General features: G+C 36.9%; 6 protein-coding genes across 9 annotated transcripts; 2 read left to right on the top strand and 4 right to left on the bottom strand.

Moving 5' to 3' along the window:
• Positions 1-1,735: 1,735 nt before the first annotated feature.
• On the bottom strand, positions 1,736-4,429 carry LOC6624976 (uncharacterized). Its single transcript, XM_002049921.4, has 4 exons — positions 4,261-4,429; positions 2,440-2,630; positions 2,110-2,387; positions 1,736-2,039 (listed from the first exon to the last, which is right to left on the bottom strand). The coding sequence occupies exons 1-4, from the start codon at positions 4,307-4,309 to the stop codon at positions 1,772-1,774; spliced, it is 786 nt and encodes a 261-aa protein (XP_002049957.2). The 5' UTR covers positions 4,310-4,429; the 3' UTR covers positions 1,736-1,771.
• A 1,973-nt stretch (positions 4,430-6,402) lies between these two features.
• Positions 6,403-8,104, top strand: LOC116649724 (uncharacterized). Of its 2 annotated transcripts, none has more exons than XM_032432925.2 (4): positions 6,403-6,513; positions 6,632-6,898; positions 6,955-7,282; positions 7,343-8,104. In XM_032432925.2, the coding sequence occupies exons 2-4, from the start codon at positions 6,672-6,674 to the stop codon at positions 8,018-8,020; spliced, it is 1,233 nt and encodes a 410-aa protein (XP_032288816.1). In that variant the 5' UTR covers positions 6,403-6,513; positions 6,632-6,671; the 3' UTR covers positions 8,021-8,104. The 2 variants fall into 2 exon arrangements, with proteins under 2 accessions (XP_032288816.1, XP_032288868.1); XM_032432977.2 differs by having other exon boundaries at positions 6,471-6,492.
• On the bottom strand, positions 8,089-10,924 carry LOC6625018 (leukocyte surface antigen CD53-like). 3 transcript variants are annotated; one of them, XM_032433090.2, is made up of 6 exons: positions 10,784-10,924; positions 10,199-10,367; positions 9,149-9,337; positions 8,888-9,073; positions 8,512-8,712; positions 8,089-8,452 (listed from the first exon to the last, which is right to left on the bottom strand). In XM_032433090.2, the coding sequence occupies exons 2-6, from the start codon at positions 10,262-10,264 to the stop codon at positions 8,234-8,236; spliced, it is 861 nt and encodes a 286-aa protein (XP_032288981.1). In that variant the 5' UTR covers positions 10,265-10,367; positions 10,784-10,924; the 3' UTR covers positions 8,089-8,233. The 3 variants fall into 3 exon arrangements, with proteins under 3 accessions (XP_032288981.1, XP_002049955.1, XP_032288944.1); XM_002049919.4 differs by having other exon boundaries at positions 10,643-10,870; XM_032433053.2 differs by having other exon boundaries at positions 10,705-10,870.
• Positions 10,925-12,361: 1,437 nt separating this feature from the next.
• LOC116649783 (transcription factor Ken-like) lies at positions 12,362-18,797 on the bottom strand. The gene is made up of 3 exons (XM_032432877.2): positions 18,452-18,797; positions 14,564-14,733; positions 12,362-14,502 (listed from the first exon to the last, which is right to left on the bottom strand). Exons 1-3 carry the CDS (start codon positions 18,458-18,460, stop codon positions 12,996-12,998), a joined length of 1,686 nt encoding a protein of 561 aa, XP_032288768.1. The 5' UTR covers positions 18,461-18,797; the 3' UTR covers positions 12,362-12,995.
• A 4,436-nt stretch (positions 18,798-23,233) lies between these two features.
• LOC6625016 (trifunctional enzyme subunit beta, mitochondrial-like) lies at positions 23,234-25,493 on the top strand. Its single transcript, XM_002049917.4, has 7 exons — positions 23,234-23,392; positions 23,783-23,942; positions 24,006-24,180; positions 24,252-24,452; positions 24,521-24,695; positions 24,754-24,884; positions 24,940-25,493. The coding sequence occupies exons 1-7, from the start codon at positions 23,329-23,331 to the stop codon at positions 25,441-25,443; spliced, it is 1,410 nt and encodes a 469-aa protein (XP_002049953.2). The 5' UTR covers positions 23,234-23,328; the 3' UTR covers positions 25,444-25,493.
• A 218-nt stretch (positions 25,494-25,711) lies between these two features.
• On the bottom strand, positions 25,712-26,648 carry LOC6625015 (NADH dehydrogenase [ubiquinone] 1 alpha subcomplex assembly factor 3-like). The gene is made up of 3 exons (XM_002049916.4): positions 26,353-26,648; positions 26,084-26,282; positions 25,712-26,022 (listed from the first exon to the last, which is right to left on the bottom strand). The coding sequence occupies exons 1-3, from the start codon at positions 26,604-26,606 to the stop codon at positions 25,882-25,884; spliced, it is 594 nt and encodes a 197-aa protein (XP_002049952.1). The 5' UTR covers positions 26,607-26,648; the 3' UTR covers positions 25,712-25,881.
• Between the last annotated feature and the right edge of the window lie 910 nt (positions 26,649-27,558).

Here is a 27,558-nt window from a genome sequence, read left to right as displayed (position 1 = left end):
ATTCAAGTAAAAACGATTTGCGAAGTCGGGGCGTGCCAATTGAAGATCATGAATAACTTAAATTGTGTTATCTGTGATAACTATTGCCAGGAAACATGGAGGAAGTTATTTAACTGTGGCTCAGAACATTTTCGTTGATCAACAACGAATGACTAAGTGAGTGAGATAAAAGAAGAAGACCTCCTCCCCATCTTTCAACAGACTCCTTAAAGGTCACCGGACAACGTGCTTAGTGCTCTTCTAATGATTCCAGATGATGATTGGAGACGCGAGATACTCCATTCTTACTATTAATCAGATTCAGCAGCCTACCAACGCATGGGAGGCAGAATCCCATCCTCGGCGAGCACCATGCGTTGACGCAAAACCCTTGCGTTAGAGTAAGCCATTTAGGCCGTTTTTGTATTAAAATGAGGTACTCCTCAAGCCAGACACCCGCTGAAGATTTGCCATACGCTGCCGACCATCCAAGCGGTTGTAGTACAGTTTTTTCCAATGCGCGTGGCCTTGGAGCTAACAGGTTAGGACTCCGGTGGGCAGAAGAACACAGGTTCTCCCACAAAATACCCGTACGAAAGCAGGGGCACACGTCTTATATTGACTTCTCCAGCTATCAGGTGATCCCTAACACGCTCCTCCCCGATCGACACTCGCACTGAGCTCAGTGCCGAAGTCACTCCTCCCTCAGTTTTCAGGCAGTTGGCTAATATGCCAGCAGAATAGGCTAATCTGCTCATTGTTAAGAGGCAGTGCAGGCATAGGTTTCAGACGACCTAGCATCTCTGCGGCAGACAAAGTGGCGAGAAGTAGGGTGGGAGCTCAAGATGGCCCGTCGCAGGGTCAAAAACGTCTTCTTCTCCAATGGGCTGGAGCTGAGCATGGACTACACCCACGACGCAGGAAACTCACTCTGGCGAGCTTCACCATAAGAACCGTTCCTCTTCTTCGCCTTACAGGCGAAGAGTAAGCCGTCACCTTCGAATGTCTGAAACGGTTCATACCATTCGATTTGGCTACCCCAGATGAGCTTGATGGAACTACCCAAGCTCCGTTTCAGATCTCATCACAGGTCACCAATGATCTCCCACTTGAGTATGGACTACTACTGCTGACTACTACATCGAGCCACACGTCGTGGATGTCTTCGATGCCATTCCAACAATGGTAGGCGGCTTCTCCCCCTTGCCTTCCTTGAGCTGCTGCAATTAAGAGATCAATAAAGAGGTTAATGGCTAATCCTTTGTTCGAGACAACCTCTTGTTATTCGTTGTGGATGCGTCTATAAGGCTGTCATAAAGCTTGACACCCGCAAGCACTTCTTTTCTGCGATGAACTTGGCTGAAAAGAAGGCAATGGTTCGTTCACTTGCAAGTACCTTAGATAAGTTTGGAAATCTACGGCAATAACCAGGCAGGTCGTCCAGAAAAACAAAAACTTTGCAACGCAACTGGGTGAGTATTATCTTGTTCTTCTCCTCGTCCATTGTCTAGTTCGACTTGCCAATATGCGAACTTTAAATCTACACTAGACATGTAGCAGGTCTGACTATTCTGGATAGGATGCCTTCTATTCAGGAAAGCGGATACGCGTCTTATCTTATTTGACCTTTTGAATAAACCTTTGCTTGTGTGTGAAGTAGCAACTCGGTGGGCGGGACATATAAAAAGGAATATTCCAATGTTTTGGTGTTGCTCATTTTAAATTTTAATATAACAACAATAAGAACAACTCTGTGTAACAGTAGTTTCAACAATATAACAACAAATTTTATTTAATCTAAAATTTTAAAGTTAGAGAATAAATAATACACTAAGCAACTCAGGAATAATATCCGATAATCTGTACAACTTTTACACGATCCAGACGTTAATATGGTAGTCAAATTCTGTGAATAGCCCTCGAAAGTCACAACACATTTGTGGGCGTCCGTGTCCTCGTCATCATCCTGGATCGCGGCAAAAGTAGTTGCATTAAAGTATCCATCCTCGTTTTCCTGCGGCTCATTGGCCACCACCTTGACAATATCATCGTCTTCCGATCTAAAACAATGAAATGTAATTTACAAATTTGAAATATATTTTGCCAGCCTTTTTACGGGCAGTCACATACGTAATAGTTATTGTTGGCTTCGGAAAGACGTTGGAGACCGTGCACTCCAGTTGAGTCTCATTTTGAATTTGATAGCGATACATGTTCAGCGTATAATTCCTCACATCAATCACCTGTACGCTTTTATGAACCGTTATCGTTTCTGTTCTCGTTTGTACAACACATTTATAGTCTCCGGTGGAATCTATAGATGGATTTATGAGGGCCAGTGAGCTGTATTGTTTATTGGGATCCGTTGAGCTCTCATATGAACTATCCACATCACTTTTAAATTCCGGCTAACGAAAGTACTTTATATTTTAGTTTTTCGTTTTAGATAATAATACATACAATTGGCGCCGGATGCGATCCTCGGATCCACTGGTAAATAGTCTTGTCGTTTCTGAACCATTTCACAGTCAGAAATGAATCGGTGTCATTTAGATTATAATCACAATCTAATACGGTTGGTTCCATTCCCTCGTTCTGGAGAACAATAAACTTTGTTTCCGCATCGATTTTGACTGGCAGACATTGTACATCTTTGCAAAAAGGAGAGCATAATATTAAATGAGAGCTCATTTACTAAATTGTGTTATACATATTTGGGCCTAATTTATGTTCTTTGAAGATAATACAACTTTATGCGATTTAAGACGTACAGTAGAAAGTAGGATTGTTTCGCTCTAGGGCACATTTCTTTTCAAGTCTACTTAACCTGCCGAGCGTAATCAACCAGCGTGATATCAAAGATGAAAGAGTTGTCATAAATTTTTGATCGACAACGGACATTAATAAAAAATTCCCCTTGTTTTAATATTATTTATTAAATATTTAATAATATTTGTTTGACTGCGGGCAAAGTTACTCTTCAGAAAATTCTAAAAAACAATCCGTTTTGAAATCAACTTTTGGCTTAACATTAGTTTCTTCTGTTTTCTTAAAAACCACAATATGGAAAGTATTCTCTATTGGGCTTTGAGTTCTTCGAAATCTTAAAGAGTTATGCCTAGGGCGATAATATGATATAATGGACCGATCCGACCGACTTATTTGCTGCTGAAGACTATATAGAAGAAGAAGACTGAAGACTGTATAGAAACAGACAGATGCAAAGACGGACATGGATATACAAGCTCAGCTAATTACGATTTTTTCTTATAACAAAATGTAACAAAATACCGATTGAAGTATACGAAGATTTATCATGTCAGGGTCACAGTGTTGCAAGACATGCGTTCGGTGTTATTGTGCTTGCATGGTTTTACAAGCTTACAACACTGGAACAAAATAAGCACCCCAATAGTGTTGTTTGTTGGCTTACAAACCCGCATCATATATTTTAAGCGATACTTTTGTTTGAATCGATGGTAAGCGGCAAACGCTTTGAATAAGATCGCTGGGAACGGGGTGCCTTATCAGGCACTCGCGACTAGAGCTCTTATACGTGTTCAAAGAAGGGTCTTGCGCTTGGGTATATAAATTAGTTAGGCGACTATTTCAGTTTTCGGTTTTCACAGTGAGCGGCTGACCGCAGAAAATTCGAACCTTAGGAACGGCAACTCAACTCTAGCTACAGAGGCTTTCTCCTAGGCGATCACGCTAGAGCATAGCAGAGAAAGTCCCTGATTATAACAAAAACAAATTAATATATCAATGAAATACATTTCCTAATGAGAACGAAAACAATTAAGTTGAGCCGGCTGATAAAAGGATTTACGGTCTACAATGAAGATCCACTACAAATCCTAGATACCTTTATTTTCGCGCATTTTTTTTGGCAGTTATTTTCTTTGAACAAGACACGTTTTTTTCTTTTATTTGAATTTTAACCACATTTCTTGTTTGTTTTATTTTTGCTTCAGAATTATGATTTCAATGAAACTATAAATTTTCCAATGTTTTTTAGTAGTTGACCTCATTTGAATACACTTTTATTTGCTTGTAAATTTGTACGAAACTATATATTCGCAATAAATATACACAAACATCCTCTTACTTTAAACAGTTTTGTTTATTTTTAACACACACACAAATATATATACATATATATACACTAATTTTTCACGTGAAGAGATGATTTCATTTCTAAATTTATAAATAATTCTTAAATGATCAGTACAAACACTTTTTTTTTTGCAGCAGCAGCAGCAAACGGATTTTTGCCGTTACCTTTTAGAATAGTCGATGCAGCAATAATAAAAGCTAAGAACAGTTGCATATTAACTGATTTTGGGCTCTTCGAAGAGTGTAACACAGAAGGAACTGTAAATTTTGCTATTTTGAAAAACTGCTGCCGAACCGTTCGCTGGGCATGGTCAAGCACAATTGTCTGGTATATCACAACTGAACTATGTCGACCGTGGCATACGCTTAGGCACATTCATATGTTTATATACAAGCGCACGTATTAGTATCTATGTATGTATGTATGTATGTATGTATGTATGTACACTTACAGTGTGGATATATGTCGAGCAGAACAGTCAACGGATCGCAGAGAGTCAAGAAGACAAAACCCACCAATGTATGCTCTGTCTGTTCCGGCTGTGCCTCTTTTGATCGTGTTTTTATATTATGGCACACTTGTATGTTTGTCTTGTATGTGCAGGTATGCATGTATGTATGTATGTATGTATGTATATGGGAGAACTTCTGCTCAGTTTACCATGTGTATCCAAATGTGCAGCTCGTGGCACTTTTTAGACATGTAAACATGTGTGTATATCAGCAGCTGCCACACGAGTGAGGGATGGAAAGGCTTTCTGCTTCGCTGATTTTAGCTAACTACTTTATACTACAATCACCCCGTTTTATCATGCAAGTAGAACTGTGTATATAAGTTTGTTTAAAAAATAGTGCAGTCTACGATGCATGCACCCAACATGTATGCATGTCCATCTGCACATTTGCGCCTACAAACAAGTGTGTATATATGTATGTAAGCAACAAATGGAGAACGGCTGCTTATAAGTATGTACCTGCCTATGTACGTATGTATGTGTGTCTAACATACATTATCATATTTATGTTATGATATACATATATATTTATATAGACACTAGTCTGACGGTTCGATTCCCACAAAGGTTTCTTACATCCTTGTACCCAGTTGCTTGGGTTCGGGTCACTATTACGGCTCGGCTTAAAATTTTAATCTAATAATTAACTTTATAGAAAGTAAGTTCGTGGGATCGCCTAAACTCTGGGTAAGATTCAAGAAACTGTTTTTTAAACCCATGTATTATATAGGATATTTGAGGGTATTATTTTCACATGAATTTCGCCAAATCTATTATGTTTATATGTGTTTATGTAATTATGTAATTATGTATGTATGTATGTATGTATATATATAGTATATATATGAATGCATGTATGAACGAATGAATGTGAATCTATGAATGTGTATATGTAATTATGTATGTATGTATGTATGTATGTATGTATGTATGTATGTATGCGTGTAAGTGTGTGTGTGTATGTGTGTGTGTCTGTATGTATGTATGCTATTCCAATAGCAGACAAAGTCCTCTTGTTGCGCGGCAAATTTAAATAAAAAACGTATTTATTAAAGCTGCCCTCCTCCTCGATTCTCAAAAATGTAAGTAGGGCCTGCAGGCTTCGCATATGAATTAGGCGCAGGCGGCTTCAACGCTGGAAGCTGAGGAGCAGGAGGGCGTCCAAGGGGGCGGAGCAGTGTGTGTGTGTGTGTATGTGTGTGTGTGTGTATGTGTGTGTGTGTGTATGTATGTGTGTGTGTGTGTGTGTGTGTGTGTATGTATGTGTGTGTGTGTGTATGTATGTGTGTGTGTGTGTATGTATGTATGTGTGTGTGTGTGTGTGTGTGTGTGTGTGTGTGTGTGTGTGTGTATGTGTATTTGTGTGTGTGTGTGTGTGTGTATGTGTGTGTGTGTTTTTTGTGCGTGCACGTCTGCCTGTTTGTATGCATGTATATATGTATGCATTTTAAATACACTAAAGGTTCCGCCAAATGACTAGTCATCGATAGTTATGAGCGCATTCGCCCGCCTTTACGATAGTTAAAAACTATCGGAAATTCATCGTCAAGTAGTATCGTTGTTGCACGACACTCGGCAATCTTGCTGCCACTGAGTTATCGGCAACTTTTAATTGGTTATATTATATAAAATACACCATATATTTAAGTTCCCTCGACGGAAATGGAGCTTGATAAAAAAATATGTGAAGTAGACACCCCCCGAATCATTTGGACGTTTTTAATATTGAAGGACTAAAACGAAGAATTACCCAATAAATTTCCCAGTTATTCGATGACTTTTACCTCATCGATTTTTTAATATCGAAAATCGAAAAGCAATAAACATCGCCAGGTATCCCTGCCGTGATATCAGATGTTTTGTTATTTCAATTTTAATATACGTAAGTAAATAGAGAAACCAGGTACGTTGCTTAAGTTGATTTGTACACACATATTTAGTTTATTCTAGTAAACTTATATGTATATGCATTCAACTAACAAAGTGTGCAATATTTATATATTTTTCCTTCAATTACATAGCTCTAATCAAGGCGACCTTCTCACGTGGTTAGCTAATGAAATGCTCAAGAATTTTATAAATAATAAAGCGAGTATGCTTAAATCGAGTGTAATCTGCATTTATGCCCACCGGAGATGCTTATCATACTTCTCGAGCGCATTCAACAATTTAGCAAATCAAGGTCCACAAAATGTTCCCAGCCAAAGAGTAAATAATTTGGATTTAGATGTTTTTGTCAACCAGGACCATAAGCCAATGGATTTATTGGACAAACTAATAAAACTCAGGTAAAGCATTAACTAAAGAATAAATTAACATACGAGTCAACTTTGTTTTTATTTAGAAAACAGAAAGATTGCAGCGCTGTGCCGCTTCTGCCGAATATATTGGCAAAACAACTAGTCGACTTCTCCGGTCCACAAGATGCAGTCAACGTTCTGCGGAGCCCCTTGCAGTATGGAATATTCATTGATCAGTTCACAGGATGCCATTTAATAGACCAATTGCTACACGCTGGAAACACGAAGGAAGCGGCACAAATTGCCGCTCTGCTTGTGCAACGAGACTTATGCAACAACGAGCTGGTCGCTGTGCTTTCCCTGAAATCTTTCTACACCTTTCTAAAAGACTTCCAACCAAGCCCACAAGAAAAGGTTGAGGCGCCAGAAGTGGTATGTTATACAATACTTTTATAATCAATATTTAACAAATTTATTATTTGTTCGCTTCAGGAAAAGGTTCGTGTGAAATTTCTGCGCAATTTCGGTGAGAATACCAATGCGAAATCAGAAGAAAAACAACTCGGTGAAGCCCTAATTAAATTGGGTACCGGTGCGAGTCTAGAAAGCACACTTGGAAAAAATGTATCCCTGCTCGGCTTTGTGCTGAGTGATCGCTATACAGAAGCAGAAGAGTCTGTTAAACAGGACAGTGAGATTTTTTATAAAGACGTTTTGGAGCTGTGCCGTAAAATAGTTGACGCCTTGGAAGCGCAAAGTAATCCTGAATTTAAGAATCTACTGGACGAAGCTCTTAAAAAATGTACAAAGTCTGATGCATTTAATGAGATTTTAGATGCCCGCGTTAAACAGTGTGCCGCCAGCTTTGAGCCACAGCTCATGTCAGAATACACCAAAAGTTACCAAGAGTGGGACGCAAGGTTCCAACGTGCTGTGGAAGAACAAACGAAAGTCCAGGATACAATTACTCGTGTCGAGAACATTCAAAATACGTTGGAAACGTTAAAATCGATGCGGCAAAACCTTTGGTTTTTTGAGAACAAAGAGGATATCGACATACAAATCTATAAGAAAAAGGTGTATTATCCCAAACGCTGGTTCGGCAAGAAAAAGAAGCCCAAGGCAGTGGACGCATTCTACGTACCGCCAAACGTTTCACGGGGTTACTAATTGCAGCCATTACAGCCCAGTTTTATAGATATAATTTAAATGCTGGCGAAATAAACAAAGCTTAAATGTTTGCTCTTTTTCGAACGGTAAATTTTTTAAATTACCATAACGTAACATTGAGGGTCACAGTTATATTCATTCCATCTCAGGTTACAACATTTTTATAACTTTTTGAGTTTTCATAAATTTTAGATATTAAAAACTAATCGTCTGTCATTTATGCATGGCCGGAGGCAGAGCAGTTTTTAAAACGCGCTGTCCTGGTGCTGAAGGCGACAGATTGATCGGGGATGGTAAATCATGCCTCTTGTCCTGGATAGTCAGAGGTAAGAACTGCTGCTGTTTCTTTTTTCGATTCATATTCATTGGATGGGTATTGTCGTTCTTCCCGAACAGTATGGTTAGGTGGACCGCGCAGAAGATACCCAGGCTCTATAAGTACAAATATAATACGTAATGCGCTGATAAAAATGTTCGCGATTTGTGATTACCTGTAGTATGGCAATGATTGCAGCTCCGAATGCAGTTATCAACAGACGACTCTTGATTTGTTCCGACACCACGGCCAAACAGCCGCGCTTGTAGTGAGTATCACAAGCCGATTCGTAGGCGTGTTCAGGCCGGGAGCAGCAGGACCAGGGCAAGGAGAGTCGTCGATAGTCGAGCGGCCCATCGACACCGCAGCATTGCAACTAGAACCATAAAGCATGTTGATATTACTATGATCTGATATGACGAAAGTATGCTTATAAAACAAGGAACAGTGCTCTAGACGGGAGACGGGAGCGCCCGACTAGGGATACCCTGCAATCAATTGCATACATGTTGCCGCAACTCGGGGCTCGGGTTTCCAAAGCCAGGGCTTACCTGAGATTGCATGCGATTCCACAAATGCAAGTTGTCGACTTTAGTCCTTGAGAACTTGTCTAAAAACTCTACAAATGAATCGTCTATAAAAATCTCTACAGACGTCGGCAGATTTTCCCGCATTGCCAAGGACCAACCACAGATAATAAATTGAACACATATACACGCCACTAAAAGAGCTGCAAACTACAAGAAAAATTAGAAGCACATATTTACATAACTACAAAAATGGACAGCAATTAGCATTTCTGATTGGATTACCATTCCAAGCAGACATCGTTTCCTCTGATTGGTAGCCTGACAGCCCATCCAGCACAATATGAACGTGACAGGTCCCAGGCACAGGAGTATTGCAGCGGGTGCCCACAACTTGTTCTGGACAATGCCATAATAGACCGAGTGTCCCCATAAGAGAGATGTTCCCAGAAATATTTGAGCTGCTCCTGTTAGCTGGACCATTTAACATGCAATAACAGAAATAGAACAATTTATATAAATCTTTGACGACCTTCCTCTGGTATGAGAGGCAACAAATTCGACAACAAGGTATTTATTTATTTTGTTTATTTCAAATCAATAGATAGACCCAATTTCGCCAGTGAAACGTGTATAGTTATTGCTTTGCCAAAGCTAAGGCAGGAAGGGAGCTCGAGTCCTTGACTAGCTTCAATTTGTTTTAAAATGTTGTCTTTGGTCTTTAAGCAGAAGTCGTGCAGTTATCCTCAGTTATCCTACAAACTTCAGTCCTTGACACATATGCACATACAAATGTACATACATACATATGTTCCTTGATATGCCTACATTTGTATGACATACACACATACATATGTGACATACAGAAGTATGTATCTATATGTGCAACATACGTACATGTATTTAAATACATATATATTATGCGCTGATGTAAATTGGCTCAAGGTCAAATGCAGAAGCACCAATTTTTGCCAGTGTACGCATGTTTATATGTACATACAATACACACTTATGTATACACACAAGCGTGTGTCTGTGTGTGTGTGTGAGAGCGTGTACTGAACTTTTGAATGCATATGAAATTGTAAATATGTAAATGATTTAATATGCGTTGCTATAGAAGTTTTATTATTTTAAATGTTTATTTATATGTACTAATATATGTATATGTATGTATGCAATCGCAGCATTCGGGCTTACAACTTCGGCGCAACGGTCGTTGCATCACAAATACATATGCACCTAAAAACTGACAAACATACATTCATATATGTATGTACATTCTCATGCATCCTTTGCATCAGGACAAACAATGAACAATTTAGTTTTACTTACCGCCAAGAGGAACACATAACTGTAAACTAAATATTTAAAACATTTGATCTTTTTGGGTAGAGCCATAATAATATGCTCCGTTTTGAGTATTATTCTATTTGTATGCTTCAGATACTTTCTTAAATGTCTTTTATCCTGTCGTTCAAGCAGTCACGAATCGAAGATACATCTATGCATGTGAGAGCAGATGAATGTAAAGTATCTATACGTATACGTGTGCATCACATCCATCAATAACTCAATAAATGTGTATGCATGTATACATATGTGCATGTAATGCATGTATACACATGTGCATGTAATGCATGTAAGAAAACATGCAATACATATGTACTGTACACATGCAGATTTCCATAGATAGAGATGTGCACTGTATATTTTTTAAAATACATGCATGCATACATATTTATTTAAATACATATACATATGTATCTATGCACGCACAAATGTATGCCAAAGTTCGACTCGAATTGGTCAGTTGAGGAATATTTTTGGTTGGCCTTTACTGAAAATCGCAACTGTCATTATTTAATTATTTTCGTTGTTGTTTCGATATAAAACACAGAGCACATCAACATTTCGCACCGTTATTTCCGAACTTCACAGTTGTAAATTTTAACTAAAAATAACAGTAAGTTAACTCCGAGCAACCAAAATCGTCCATAGATAAAAACACGCAGTTTACGGTCTGACGCGTTGTTCCTTGTTTTGTTATACTTTTGCAGTTTAACAGTGAAAATATTATCTATAACCTTTGGCTCGGTTGCAATCGTTGCGGCAACGGGTCGATGACAGCAGCTTGCGATGGCGCCAAATTTGCTTTGACTACTAACTTCTTTCAAATTCACTTCTTCTAACAAAATTTATTTATTCTACTCTATTCATCTTCGTTTTAGTATAAATATCATTTAACACATATGCATCTACATTTCCATTTAATAATCCTTCTGAAATTTCAATCAACTTAGTCAGCTGTTAATTTTCATAACATGAACAAAGTACTATTTTGATTTTTTTTTGGATAAGGTCTTCGGATTGCATTAAATATTATAAAAATTAATATTTTTACAAAGTTGCAGTCGCCAAAACAATCCATGTTCAATCCTTAAATGTTATCAAAAACTTAATAAGAATTTCATGAGCAATTAGGCTGATTGGGAACACGCCTTGTGTCAACTTCTTGCTGCCCAGTTTCCAGTTTCCCATATATAGATAAGATCTAACATAGCTATGGTTTATATTAAGATTATCTGTCAGGTTTCATAAGTGGCTTCAGTTTCTCAATCGATTGATAAATTGACATGTTACGTTTACATGCGAATGTAACGCACACTTTTTATGACCGGCGGCAACATCAAATGGATTTAAAAAGCGATAACAGCGTTAAAATTGTATTATTTGCTCAAATTATATTAATATAAATATGTTATTGGAAAACAGTGGCATAGAAAAACATATTTTTCGACCAATTAGTCTCTGTCCACTGACCACATTTCTTACATTTTTTTGCGAATGTCGCATTTTTTAAAAAATGTGGCCTGTACGTTTTCTTATAAGAAATACACATTTTTTGAAAATTTGCGTATTCGCCCCGAACAATTCGTGTTTATTTTGCGATTACTTATCGAACTTCTTATCGAAAACAACATTACCACAAAAAGCTAATCAAAGCTCATTTATTACTTATGAAGTAAACTTACTGATGATAGCCATGATCAAACCTGGATTGGCCCGTCGTGCTCGCTGAGTTGGAAATCAATCGGAAAATTGTTGTTGTTGCAAATTTTCCGCCAACTTTCTTTGAAAATCAATTGAACAGAACTTTAGAGTTCGACCCATAAATCTTTGATGCAAGATGCAATAGACCGAGTATTCAGCAATGCATTCATAGGGAAGTCCAATAACTATCCAATCAGAGATCACGCCTATACTATACTTACTTATGTATATTCCAATTGGGAATTCCTCGATTACGTCTGGCAGGTTGCGTCAATTAGATTTCTCAGCAATTTATATTTAATTGATTTATAGAGATCGAATAGTAGCCATACACTGAAACAAATTCGATTTATATTTGTTCTTTAAGTTAACTTGCGTTAACTTGATCATGTAAGAATTTCGAATATGGTTTTTACGATTGGTTGGCCTACAAAAAGTCAGGAATAAAACTTAAAAAAGAAATGCTTTTGTTTTATTACAAACTTGTAAATGTTGTTCTGTACAATTTACATATTTTCTTATTTATGATTTTAAAAAATTGTAACTACATATAAAAGTATGCAGGAGTGTTGTATAAAAAAATGTTAATCAAAAGTAAAATGTGAATCAAGTAGAAAATACAATACAAATTACAATACCTTCTGAATAAAAATATGCTTAGAACCTAAATGTTCCACACAAATGGACCAGCCGGCGGCTAAAAGAAGGCGACCGTTCGGTTTCGGTTTCGATTTCAGTTTCAGTTTCAGTTTCGGATGTAAATTGCATCTAGTACATAGTCAAATCCGACTTAAATTAAAAGCCAATAGGCAGTGCTCGCACTTCTGACTGTCACACGGTTCTATCGCCGATGAAATGATTGAGTAAAAACAATTGAATGTGTGAATAAAGTTATGTGTTTTAAATGTACATTTTACATATTATTATACAAGAGCTAAGCTTTTTTTTATTTTTATTTTTAAGCTCTTGTTGTTACTGTAACCGTAAGTTTATAATTATAAAATTCAGGTCTCTTTGCAATTACTTATTCGATTAGCGTTAACGGGCAGCCAGCCAATCGAACAGATCCTTTTTCAGATTATTCCCGAAGATTCTTGGTGAGCAGAAGGTTGTTGTGGTGCCCAGACAAATGGCGAACCAGCTCCTGCACGGACTCAAAGCACATCGAGCAGAAACAGCAGCTGTATCGATTCTCTGTGTCCGTGCCATTGGTTGTGGTTATTACATTTCTATGAACGGAGCACAGGTGCTTAAGAAGGTGCGCCTTTTGCTTGAACATGGCCACGCATAGGCGGCAGGCAAACGGCTTCTCGCCAGTGTGGACGCGGAGATGTGTCTTGAGGTTCCACGACATGCCAAACTGTTTGCCACAGTATTCGCATCGGTACTCGCGCACCGACGACGAGTGCGAATTGTTCGCGGAGATATTGGACACGGAAGTAGCACTGTTGTTGCGACCATCTGGGTCCAGGTTTAGGTTTATGTGCGATAAACTTGACAGTCGCGACTGCAAATTGGGCATTGAAGAAAGGGCTGCGTTTTGATTGGATTGCCATTGATATACAAACTGTTGCCCCAGATGCATCTGATGCAGCTCCGGGCTTTGAACTCGATTTCGTTGTGCCTCTAGCAGTTTCCTTTCCGGCGTCATAGTCTCCGTATTAAGTGTTCCATCCTCAAGTTGTGATAATATGTTCTTCTCCGAGGTCAATCCGGCTATGGGTGATGTTGTCGACTTTACCAATCGCAGTTCTTCTAATAGATTGTGCTGATACGTTGTGAAGGGTTGGTTATCGCTCTGCGTATTGTGAAAGCCGGGCCGACGTTTCCGATGGGGCGTCACAACGTAGTTCTCGGGCGAACTATTTATATCGGATCCATCAGAGAGGGGTTTCATAACATCTTTGTGTGCGTCAAAAAATAGTCCTTTTCGCTTTGTGCTTTCATGTGCGCTGATTGTATCGACATTATTTTGTTTTAACAGAAAATTTTTACTATCATTGCGTGCCGAATTGTCACCTTTCGTTCGAAGATCAAGTGATAAGTTTACAGGGTTTATTGTTGAGTTATTATTATTGTTATTGCTGCTGCTGCTGCTGCTGTTGGCAAGTCCACCCGCTGGAATGTCCGAAAGATTTACAATTTCATCAGTGTCTTTATCGCTTTTATTGTCCTTATTGGCGCAGTCGTCATCATCGTTTTCCTTATGCGAACACTCGATCGCGCTCTCACAGTTTTCAGCTGAGAACGAGGAAAAGTCTGCGGTATTTCTCGTCTCGTCCACACTCTCGACTTCATATTTTAAGGATTGGTCTAGAGTTTGCGAGGAGGAGTACTGTTTACGCGGTCTCTCACGTATGCTGGAGCATTTATTGCTCAGATAGGCAGAATCTGTTGTCTTCCAACTGTCCGACTTAATTTGCAGCAACAGCAACAAATCGTGCAGATAGTTGACGTCCCGCGACGTTATACACGTTTGGCCGGAATACAAGAAATCCAAAAGGAATTTAAAATACGTGGCATTGACGTCCGGAAAATAGACAGTTGTCGTGCAATCGCTCAGGTGAGTATCCTCCAATAAATTCCTACAATTTCAAAACAAACATGAGTCTGCTTCACAAATCTGTTTCTGATCCATTCACTTACCGTATAAGTGGACTGGCTGCAGCGAGTACCAATTTGTGCGCATGTAGCTTCACCTTGTTTTCACACACGATTGTTAAGTCAGCTGGATGCTCCCCTCTGAAAGCTGCTCCGATTTCTTTGAGGATGCACTCACCATGCTTGCTGTATTGCAACATCAACATTCTTTGAAACTGCAATTGATAACAAGCATATATATATTATATATTATCTTGATCGCTTATCAATACAAACTAAACGGGTTTACAATGCAGACTTTATGTTCTTTTTGAGGAATCAATTGAAATATATTTATATTAGTAATTGTAATAGGGGTATGTATATTTTTTTTGCAAATGCAATGATTAAGTTTTTAATTGTGTTCAATTCTCCTCAAGTAGAATATGCGTAATTAAATTATTCTAATTAATTCATTCTAAAGAAAATCTCTTACTGCCAACTTTCCAATTATTATCAACTCGACTTAAAATCTGTAGCCAGTTAATTCGGAAGATGCACAATTCGCAATGGGTAAAAAATATAAATATTTTTGGTCTGGATAATGGGATGAGGCTAGAGAGTTCTAATCTGAAACATACAACATCATAGTATTTGGAATTTAGAAGCTCGTATGCACAGGTCCAAGAAATTTGCCTTTACGAATATCTTTTCGATATAAGAAAGTTATTCAAGAGGAAGAAGCGTTGCAGGTTTTGGCGCCAGATACAGGGTATCTTCCGCAGGGCACTTCCGACCAGAACTGTCTGACAACACGGCATTTATTCCAGACTCAGAGGCTTATCTCGAGGAATGCACGGAATGAACCTAATGCAGATGCATAAAAAGCTTTAAAAGCTTTCTCAATGCGTTTGCAATGGGAAATTTTGTCGGTGTCAAGTTTTGGGAAAGGGCAACGGATTTTAAAACCAACGAAATTGTTAAATCAAAAAGTGCATTTTCGTTTTAGCTTATACGACGAATACGTACGTACGTATTCATATGAACAAATAAAAGGCCATGTGTCATTTTGTATTGTGCAAGAGCACGGCTTGTCAGCTTGTGAATTTAAAAGTTAACATTGTATGTATTTAAACACACACACACACACACACACACACGGGCTTACACAGATTCACAGCGTGCATGCGTGTGTGTCTACACATGTGCATGTATGGCTATCGAATTGTGTGTGTGTGTGTGCGTGTGTGTTTGTGAGTCTACAGGGCCACACATTGAAGCTAAAGTTCACAGATCTCTAAAACTTTAGAAAGAGATAGTCTTGCTTTTTTGCTGTGAATGGAGAAGAAACGTTCACTTTCAATAAAACTTGACTGACTGGCTTGCCCAAGCAAGAGAATGGTACGCTTCAACGTATTATATGTACATTTTTATGGCATGGAGCTCGACAATAAAAAAAATAAACGGAACTGTGTTGTTTTAAGCAAGCACTCAAAAGTACATTTCTACTCGAACAGGAATTAACAATAAAACATTAAAACAAAAATCTGCTTTAGCAGGATTTCCCCTCAGCGTTTTATGATTTGTTTGAGTTCTTCAGATTATAAGAAAGACATGCACTCGTCATACATACATCATCATACTTCATAAATACATCATACATCAAGCAGTTTCATCTTAATTAAGCCCAATCGTACCAAAATAGTATATTGAATGATGCAAATAAAAGGAAAGTTTTCCAAATGAGAAAATAGTCCGATTTTTGTAAAATATGGAGCAGAGGCCATATTTCTTTTAAAATTTATTAAAGAAGATCCAATTATCCAAATGAGCTTAAACTCCTTTCAGTCAATATAAAGAAACACTTCTACATCACGGGAATGAGAAAGTATTATTTGGCAATGCATTTACATACATACATACATACATATGTATCTGTCGAAAGTACATTTCGTTTTTTAAAAATACAGTTTTCATATTGTGACATATATGTATGCATACTTTTGGCTATGAGTGTTTGAATGTATATGAACTACATTCGGGTATTCGAAGCTACTGTTTGTTTTTATGTAAAAATCTTACATGCATATGTATGCACATACATACATACATACTTTCAATGTACATTTATATAAATGCATACTCGTTTTGATAAAGCGAAAAAAATAGTAATTCAGAAGCAAAAGGCGAAAACTGAAAAGCGAAAAACGCGCTTACAAACGACCAAAAACATCACCTTTCACAAAAAGCTTTTCTCTCGATGATGTTCTCTCTAAGCATATACATATGTATGTGTTTGTGTGTATTCATTCATTACTCTTTGTGCTTGTGTTAGATAAAGGCATGTAAAAAAGCTTTCGAATTACTCTAAATGAGTCTGCATACACATGCACATATATATATATATATATATATATAAACATGTATATGAGTAAATGTATTCACGAAAGCTAAGCAATACATACGAAAACCATGTCTGTGTATACAAAATACGATCACTCAGTTACGCTTGGCTTTCCGAATTTGTCGTCGTAGTTTCGATATAAATGCATATACAGTTTTGCAATCCGCTGTTTGAATTTGTATGCTCATACATGCATACATATATATGTTTACATGTATTTATATACATATTTATGTAGAAATGTGTTTATATTTTATATATGTATGTATGTATGTACATAAATGAAAGTTGATAATCCAGCTATTATAATAATTAAGGGAGTTTGAATTATATTTTCAATATAAACATTTTATGCATGTATTTTAACATATTGTCTGCATTGCCATACATATATATGTATGCATGTATGCGTACATGAGTAAGTACATCAAATTTATGAAGTGAGCGGATTTAACATGATCAAACTTGTTTTCGCTAAAGTTTGTCACGGACCAATACTAACGTAATGCAAAGTTTCTGCTCATTTTCCCCTTTCACGAAAGCTCTTTTGGTGAGCCAGCCAAAAAATCTCATACTCGCACACAACTACGCGTCGTCGTTGAGCGTGTTGTAAATGCCACACTCGTAAAAATGACCCAAATTTGAATTACATAATTATAACAATGAACAAGCTCATTTTTCCCCATCAAATTCAGTAGAAAAAGTGAATTGCTTTTTCTACATAACTTTCTGTATGATGAATATACATTCATATGAAAATATTTACATTCAATTTAATACGAATGCACTTTTTCTTAGAGTCAAAACATACATACATATACATTTGTACGCTCATACGTACTACATAAAAACATACATATTTGTACATATATATTGACGGAGCTTATTAACATTTCTGCGCAATAATAAATGAAAGAGAAAGAGCGACAAGCGTAAGCGACGTGCACACAACACAAGTTTCTTACACGACAGACACACACTAATGCAAATATGTTTGTATATACATATATAGATTTATATATAAACAGCTATACGTATACATTTATACATGCGTCTGTCTGTTCAGGCATTTGTATATGTGTGAATACATTCATATAAGCACGCTATGAAGGTCACTAAGCCTTTCTTGTCTCTTGCTTGGGTGAGCGTTGCGTTGCGATCTTTTAGTGTTGTAGTTGTTTGTGCTGTCGTTGTTAATCGTGACGATCGGACGGTATACAGAAAACTGGGCTCTGCTGCACATTTACATACATATCAATTATATACATATATATGTTTTCACATAGACATGCATTAATATGTGTGTGTTCAAACTTTAAGTACGATTGTCTGCTTTTCTTCATAACTTGAAATTTGGCATTGTGTAAATGTTATTTATGCATATTAATTTGCATTAGGTGTCCATTTTATATTTTAATTAAACGTGCAGCGTATAAACATAATATTTTTTTTTTGTTTATAACACAAATTTGACTGTCTCTATTTTGACAAATATATGTACATAGAAAACTAGTAAAACATGATTTTCTAAATATACTTTTTCGACTTACCTCTTTCATTAAATCTTGTAGCAATTACTCCCTTTCACAAATAGATGGAAAATCTTCTGTAGACTTTCTGAATATGTATGTAAGGCATATACGTACATGCATACATGTAAATATCGTAGTTTTCTGCACATACATACATATATTTATGTATTCATACACATTCATACATACATGTATGCGACTCAGTAGAGCTTTCCACTTTCACAGTCTCTGGTTAAGGTTTGTGTATGCACACACATACAAACATATACCTGAACGTGTATGTGTTATGTGAATTACGCGTTCTATTCCTTTTGCATTGAACGACAGAATTAACACATGTAAAATTGTATGTTGATAAATTGTACATACAGTATGTCAATAAAGTGTTTTTACTAACAAAAAAAAACTAATTTTTTGGGTTTAGTTGAAAATAAATGTACCTAAAAGTGAGAATTTTTTTTCAATTATAATTTATTTCGATTCTATATTTCTCCTAGAACTTAATGGCAAAAAGAATTGTTAAATAACATTACCCAAACATTTTATAAAATTAAAAAACTAAAAACATTCACATTTTATGCTGTCAATAAAGTGTTTTTACAGCTACGGTAAATTGTTTTGCCGTTCTCTTTTGGGTGATCCCGTTAGATTTGGGCCCATGCGTTTTGGCTTCTCTTGTGTCTTCGACTTTTCTTGTCATTTTCTATTGCAATTTATAACGTTTTGCTTTAATTTTATGAAAAATAAAATGCCAGGAAAAAGAACAACTTTTGAAGTCGCTCAGCTGGTGTATTATAACCATCAGATGGGACGTCAAGTCTCGGAACTGGCTGATATGTTTAATTTATCAAAAGCAACGATATACAACATATTAAACAGAGCCAATAAGGAAGATAGGCTAGAGGCAAAGCCAGTATGTGGTCGACCCTGCAAAATTTCTGACAGAGATAAGCGAAAAATTCTGAGAAAAATTGAGAAAAATCCACAAATTTCGCTTAGGGATATTGCTCAGGAGTTCAAGGAAGAAAGTGGTGTTGATGTGTCACATGAAACTGTCCGAAAATTACTGAATTCCAATGACTACACATCACGAGTTGCCAGGAAAAAACCTCTACTATCGGCGGCGAATATTTTGAAGCGGCTATCGTTCGCTCAAGTCCATGTAAATAGTTCGAACGATTTTTGGAGTAACGTCATATTCTGTGACGAAAGCAAGATGATGCTATTCTACAACGATGGGCCATCCAGAGTCTGGAGAAAGCCACTAACAGCGTTGGAAAACCGCAATATTATTCCAACCGTTAAATTCGGAAAACTATCAGTGATGGTGTGGGGGTGTATTTCGAGCAAGGGTGTAGGAGATTTGACCTTCATTGAGAATACCATGGATGCTAGACAATATCTGAGCATTTTACAGACACATCTCGTCAGTAGTGCACAGAAATTTGGATTCTATGAGGACAATAAGCCAATTTTTAAATTTTACCAGGACAATGACCCGAAGCATAAAGCTCATATGGTAAGAGTTTGGCTGTTGTACAACTGTGGAAAGGTGTTAGACACTCCACCACAAAGTCCAGATATGAATCCAATAGAAAATGTGTGGTCATATTTGAAAAAAAAAGTCGCAAAGCGGAGTCCAAAATCAAAAACTGATTTAAAAGCTGCTGTACTGGAAGAATGGCAGAAGATTCCAGAAACATACATACAAAACCTTATTGTTTCAATGAAACGGCGATTGCAGGCTGTATGTGACGCTAATGGCAGCCACACAAAGTATTAAAAAAAAATATTCCTGTTTTTTTAACATTGTTATTTAGTAATAAAGTTTCGTGTAAAAACACTTTATTGACAGCATAAAATTTGAATGTTTTTAGTTTTTTAATTTTATAAAATGTTTGGGTAATGTTATTTAACAATTCTTTTTGCCATTAAGTTCTAGGAAAAATATAGAATCGAAATAAATTAGAATTGAAAAAAAATTCTCACTTTTAGGTACATTTATTTTCAACTAAACCCAAAAAATTAGTTTTTTTTCGTTAGTCAAAACACTTTATTGACATACTGTATATGTATATTTATTAATTGTTACTTTCAGTTTCAACATCTACACACGTTCATATATATAAGACAACTGTTTCTGTTTTTGTTTATCATATTTGTTCGAGATTTTCAAACACAGTTTAATAGTAGCAGAGTAGATTTAATTTCTCTTTTGAATTGGATCTTGTTTTTAAGCAACGCACGTACAGTTCACAGCTTTATTAGCTTTTGCTAATGCCACAAACAACACATGCACATACTGATGGCAATCCATATGCATGTGTGTGTACCGCACACATACAAAAAGTTCACAACAACAACAGTAACTTTTAACTAGGTTGAAGTTTTGTTATATGTAATACATTATTGCGAAATAAAAAACTTGATTGGTAAAACTTTTTTCCGACTTTGCGAGCAAGAGATCGGGCTTTTGCCTCTCTCTCTCTCTCTCCCTCTCTCTCTCTCGTATAAAAGTAGCACTGCGGCTCTCTTAAATCACGCGCGCACCGACAACACGTCCGACCTACCAAAGCACTATTTGTGCACTAAAACTACAGCCAGTGGCAGCCGACAACAGCAGCTAGCGAGATCATACAGTCTTCGTGTGAACATGTTGGTCTTCGGACTTGTTCTTGCAGCCACTTCGTTTTATGATGTGTTATGCCTTTCCCAACAGGGGTTTTATTTAACACTGCAACAAAAACTAAACTCTGAATGAATGTCTTTACACGCATACATACTTACATACTTATTTTCACATTTTATACATCAATCATTTCTTTTAAATATACTAATGTATATTTCTGATTAGACCATATTACAATCCCATGCCAGCTCTGTTTGATTAACATTAACCCTTTACATTAACATTTTATTTGTAAGAATTCATATTTATATTCTTGATCAGCTGCAAAAACCGTTTTGATTTTCCATTTTCACCTGTCTCGTTATTTGCATACATTTAGGAAAATGTATTTAAAGTGATTTATTCAATTAGAGATTTTATTTTCTTACATATTATTTCAATTCAATTAATTGTGATTACCTTTCCACATAACATTTTCACAGATATCCATTTTTTTTTGGAGTTTTCTTTTTACAAGCATGTGAAACTATCCCAAGGAATACGATTTAAATGTGCATCCATTAAAGATAATTATGCACGGATAACGGGCTGAAAGTAGACTGTTATTTCCTGTATATCCATTCCTGTACAGATGTTTGTATCCTTGTATCCTCATGCCCACTTTCCCATTTGCATACGCTCTGCAGTTCAAGGACAAATTTAATTGCACATTTTAAAGAACGGATGTAAATTTACGCGTCTTGCGTGTCGGCTCTTACGAATAGAAATTGTTATATACTCAAAAACAAACAAACGGGTTTACATTTCAAAGTATTCTAAAGAAATCTGGAGGACTAGTCAGTTATGTCGGCCTACAATGATTTTCCTATTCAATAAGTAAATAAAGTAAAATAAGCAAATATATAGAAATTCGTAGTCAAGGCTGCGAAACTATTTCGAGGCAAACTGGTTCGAGTCCAATTGTTTATTGTGCTTGAGTTTCCCTTTGCAAGAAACCCGGAACTTTCATAGGAGAAGCTTTTTACCCAAAAGGGCATCCTTAAAATTGTGGCCGTAGTTTCGTTTGTAATTTTTATTAATTTTATTAAATTTATGTTTACTATACAAAAAACCAGAGTTCGTGAGTCGCACTCTTAAGACCGAAGAGTTCTTCTCACAAAATAAGCTTTCGATATCGATTCTTATCGATTCCTATCGAACGCGGGCCATATTAACTGTGATTCAAAAACAGCTCATGAGAATTATGTTCAAAATTTACATTTTTTTCATAAGTTATGAACCAAAGAAGACATCTAATAATTATCATGCTCCTTACAAATGAGCCAAATTGTATGAACATTTTTCAACTATATCGCAATCATTCGAAAAATAAGCTTTGGCGAAAATCGTTGATCACCTTTTTAATTTCAAGATTCTCAATAAACTCATCATATAACTTATCATTTTTTTATATTAGTTTTATTTTAGTGTAGGGCGTTGAAAATGAGACTTATGCCGATCAGCTAGATAATACGCTCGTCTAAGTGTTGACTAAGGTCATAACAGGTGCTGATCAATGAGTCAGTCAGTCAATCACTCAATCAGTCCATTAGCATTAACAGTTTAACCCAAAGGGGAAAATTAGTAGGCATTATCGACTGTATAACGGCTTCAACTTTCTTGCGCCCACATACCTATGTAAATAGTTCGAATTCACCGTTTTTTTATATATGTATTTGAATTCTTACATACTATGTACATTTACATAAGTATGTATGTAAATACTTATCCTAACAATGAAGTGCAGCGAGTAGCATTTTAATGGCCTTGATGCTTACATACATGTGCATTAGTGTGTATGTAAATGTAATGAGCTGCACGTGCCCGTACCCTTTCTTCTTAAAGGAGACAATTAAATTTAACCTTGAACTAGACATTCTGCACTCTACTTTTGGAATTTACTTATGTAGCCCTATTTAAATGAGCATGTGAGCATTCAACTATTTCCTAGTTCAGTTTGCTATGCCATGAAAAGGAATGTAGTTTTAGTGTGGAAAGTAGAAAAGATACAAACATGTGTACTTATATTCAAATGTATTAACATACAAATTAGCTGCTAAGTACTTAAACAGCCAACATATGTAATGTAAAGGCTATTTATCGATTTATATCGGAGTGTTAGCGATAGTTTTAGAAACATAGCCATCTCGATTATCTGGCCATCGCTAGCCAGCGGCGAAATAAAATAAAAGCATCGATCATATATTGAGACTTGTTAATATTAAAAATGAACGTCCGACTTATTCAAACACGAAACAATTATCTAAATATGACAAGCTTTTTTAGAAGACGTAAGTAATTCTCAAAGATTTATACTTGTGAAAATTGAGTAGGCGAAGCATTTGACGACGTCAATTCTGCGTGATCAAAGTCCATTTATTTTAGAGTAAAGTACAGATCCAAATAAATAAGTATGTTGCAGTTGTCATAAGATGAATTAACTACGTCACGCACTCAGAGGCGATTTCTGGGCTCAAATTCCACGAATATATGTATTTAGCCGAATACGCCGCCCTTATAGGCAGCCAACTGATGTTGAATCTTAAGGGCGTATACTATAAAAAACGAATCAAATTAATGACCATGAAAGCATATGCATATGTACAGTTATATAAATACAATAAATATTGAAGATAGTTGTAAGAATAATTCGCGAAATATTTATTAATTTTATACTTCAGTTGGACACAGGCAAATGTCCGTCCAAGCCGCAGTACAACCCAAACGAAGCGGAAACAGCCAAAACATTGTGCTTGTCGATGGAGTTCGTACGCCTTTTCTGACATCTGGTACATCATACTCGAATTTAATGCCCCACGAGTTAGCTAGGCATTCGTTGCTGTAAGTTCTTTTCGATATGAAAACAATACATTGCTTTTGTTAATAATATATTTGTGCATATAGATCTCTATTGCAAAAGAGTAAAATCAACAAGGAACTTGTTGATTATATTGTCTATGGCAGCGTTATTCAGGAGGTAAAAACTTCGAATATTGGGCGCGAGGCAGCGCTAGCGGCTGGATTTAGCGATAAGACACCTGCCCACACGGTTACAATGGCCTGCATTAGCTCCAATGCGGTAAGAACTGATGCCTGGCTCTCTAAAACAACTCAATACATGCCAGTCCTTTGTTATATATACAATTTCAGGCAATAACAACTGGCATGGGACTTATTGCTACGAACACGTACGATGTGATTGTTGCTGGAGGCGTTGAGTTTATGTCTGATGTGCCAATCCGGCATTCGCGCAAAATGAGAGCGCTTATGTTAAAGGCAAATAAAGCAAAAACGCTTGGACAGCGGCTTTCGTTACTCTCGACATTCAGGCCTGGATTCTTGGCTCCGGAAGTATGTAAAAAAAACTTATCAACTCAAGCTTTAGTTATAAATGTTTTTCTTTTTTATGTAAATTACAGTTGCCGGCTGTTGCAGAGTTCTCGTCTGGAGAGACTATGGGTCACTCCGCCGATCGACTGGCATCGGCTTTTAATGTCACACGCAAAGAACAGGACGACTACGCTTTAAGATCCCACACCTTGGCCAAAAAAGCTCAGGAAAATGGATACTTTACGGATTTGGTGCCTTTTAAAGGTATGTAAATAATATTTGATTGCACGCAATATTTTACATAAAAACGTTACTATTCAAGTTCAAGGTGTTGATCAAGTTGTCGATAAAGACAACGGCATTCGAGTCTCCAGCCCAGAAAGTTTGGCAAAGCTCAGACCAGCGTTTGTGAAACCTTATGGCACAATTACTGCTGCCAACGCTTCCTTCTTGGTACGTCTTAGAAATACTATATAAACGAACTATCATCAATTTGTTGTACTTTTAGTCTGACGGTGCATCAGCTTGTCTAATCATGACAGAGGAGAAAGCCAAGCAGTTGGGCCTAAAGCCCAAAGCATTTTTACGTGATTTTCTTTATGTATCTCAAGATCCTGTCAACCAACTGCTATTGGGTCCTGCCTATGGAATACCCAAGCTCTTGAAGAAAGCCGGAATCACACTGAAAGATGTGGACACTTGGGAAATTCATGAAGCCTTTGCTGGTCAAATTGTGGCCAATTTGAAAGCCTTAGATTCTGATTGGTTTTGTAAAACATATTTGGGTCTGAACGAGAAAGTAGGGGCTGTAGATTTAACCAAGTGGAATAACTGGGGTGGATCACTATCTATTGGTCACCCATTTGCTGCCACAGGAGTTCGTCTATGTATGCACACCGCCAACCGCCTGGTACGCGAGGATGGAAAGCTTGGTGTAGTTGCGGCATGTGCTGCTGGTGGACAAGGCGTGGCCATGCTTATAGAGCGTTATCCTGGAGCAAGCGCCGACTGAATATATAATTTGCTAAGTACTTTTCAATAAAATATCTTTTAATAAATATACTTATTGGTGCTACACTGATTATAAAGATTTTACCCAAAACTGCAAACTGACTACGAAACAGTTCGCACCCGGAATATCAAATTATCTGTCTACCGGCACACTGAATATTAAATACCCTTGTTGCTATATGACATGGCTTTGCAGTGAAAAAGTGAAGCTTGTTTATGCCGGAAAACAATATTTTGCCACCCAATCTTATTTCGCTATAGAATCGACATTAATGTGCAATCTTTTTTTTATTTGAGATATCTTTAAAATAAGAAGAAAATCCATATAACATACATTTTCAACTTGTAATGTAATTTAACATCTGCTTCTAACTATTCACATTGAATGTACATAACTTCTTAGTTGACCCTAGTTGTTGATTTGATTTAATTAAGTTAATTAATCTGTTTCATAAAGCTGTTTCTGTTTAAGCTTGGTTTGTAGAACATCGTTTTCATTGTAGGAAATGTGCAGCGGAGGTATGAGAGCACATGCCACCATTCTGCCCTCTGCGTTAAGGAAATTGAACGTGGCACACGCCTGCAAAGAAAAATATTTCAGGTGGTAGATGGATTTAACAAATGTGGAAAATCATACATACCTGTTCTGTCCGAAGAACCTCGACGTTTGTTTTGTACTTTTTCATGAATTTAATGATGCGTTTTGTTAGGTTTGGTGTTGGATTCTGGTCTCCAATTCCAATTATAAGTACATCTATCTTTGGCTCCAGTGTCGGAAAAAGTGAAAGACTTTCCTCGTTTATATCGTCAAATGAGTTTATGTTCCATGACAGTACTGACCTAGAATGTTCAAAATTCTTAAATGGAAATTAAGTTACATGTTGTATGCACATGTGTCACTTATACACACCTGGGAAATACTGTAATAGGTCCTATTAAGACCATATTATTGTTTAGCCGGAATCCGTACTGACTATAGCCTGTGATCATAAGGCCCATGTCTGTTTCCGTGTTAAATATTGAGACTTTTGTTTTTCCATCATAGTCATACGCTTTGCTGAGTCTTGGCGATACCGTTGATATCAGACGCCGGCGTCCCAAGGACTGGGACAAACTCATTCCAGCAGCCTTAAACGCCGCAGTTCTTAACGCTTGTATATTCATTTGCCCTTGTTTATTACTTAACCTAATCGGGAAGAACTAAAACAAATCTAAAATGTATCGATACAAAATCAAATGCATCGATATTCGAATGTATCGATTGTCGATGCGACATATGAAAACAAACATGTTTCTAACACTTAACGTTTTATTATAGCGTCCAACACGTAACATTTTATGATAGCGTCCATAATATATTAACTCTTTGTAAGTTTTCTGAGGATGACTTAAAGTAACACTAGAAAAACATGGTGTACCCTGATATTTATTTATCAATCAGGGTTAGGTACAATCAGGCCGAAATGAGAAGAAAACAACGCCAAGATGCGATCCACTGCGGTTTTCGACATGAGTACGCAGAACTGTGCGAAACGATAAAACTGCCGATAAGCTGCCGGAGGCAGTACTTGGTGTCACCGTATTCGCCGCGGCGCTACCATGACCCTGTCTGTCTGATTATATGTGAACTTATCTCGATGCATAGGACTTTCTCTTGCATACATTAGTTCAATTGTGATCCTTATATCGGACCACTTTAATATATAGCTATTATAGGAAAGATCGGCTCAATGGTAGGATCTTATGGGGCAAAATATTCTGTTTTCAAAGACATTTCAACAAACTCAGCTTCCGATTCAGATTCGTAGAAATGAATTTGAATCAGAAACATCACCCACCAAGTCTTTGATGCCCATTTTCATCAAGAAGTAATAGATTTTCTAGAAAGTGTGAGTTTGAGGCTGATCGGATGGTAAACACGATTCGGGATGTGCGTTTATGGCCAATCAGTCAGTTAAGACAATAAGTCTCATATATACGAATTATTTAAGTTATTTTAAATAAAATAATGCTTCAATTTATCGAGTGAATTCAATATCTAACATTTTATAAGTTGATAAAAGTCTCAATTAAACAGATGTGCCCAACGGTATTCTGTACAAATGCCTTGATATAA

The sequence above is a fragment of the Drosophila virilis genome, unplaced genomic scaffold, assembly GCF_030788295.1.
Source record: "Drosophila virilis strain 15010-1051.87 unplaced genomic scaffold, Dvir_AGI_RSII-ME tig00000012, whole genome shotgun sequence".
NCBI lineage: Eukaryota > Metazoa > Arthropoda > Insecta > Diptera > Drosophilidae > Drosophila > Drosophila virilis.
Note: the sequence above shows the minus strand (reverse complement) of the source record. Positions and strands in the feature narration are given on the sequence as shown.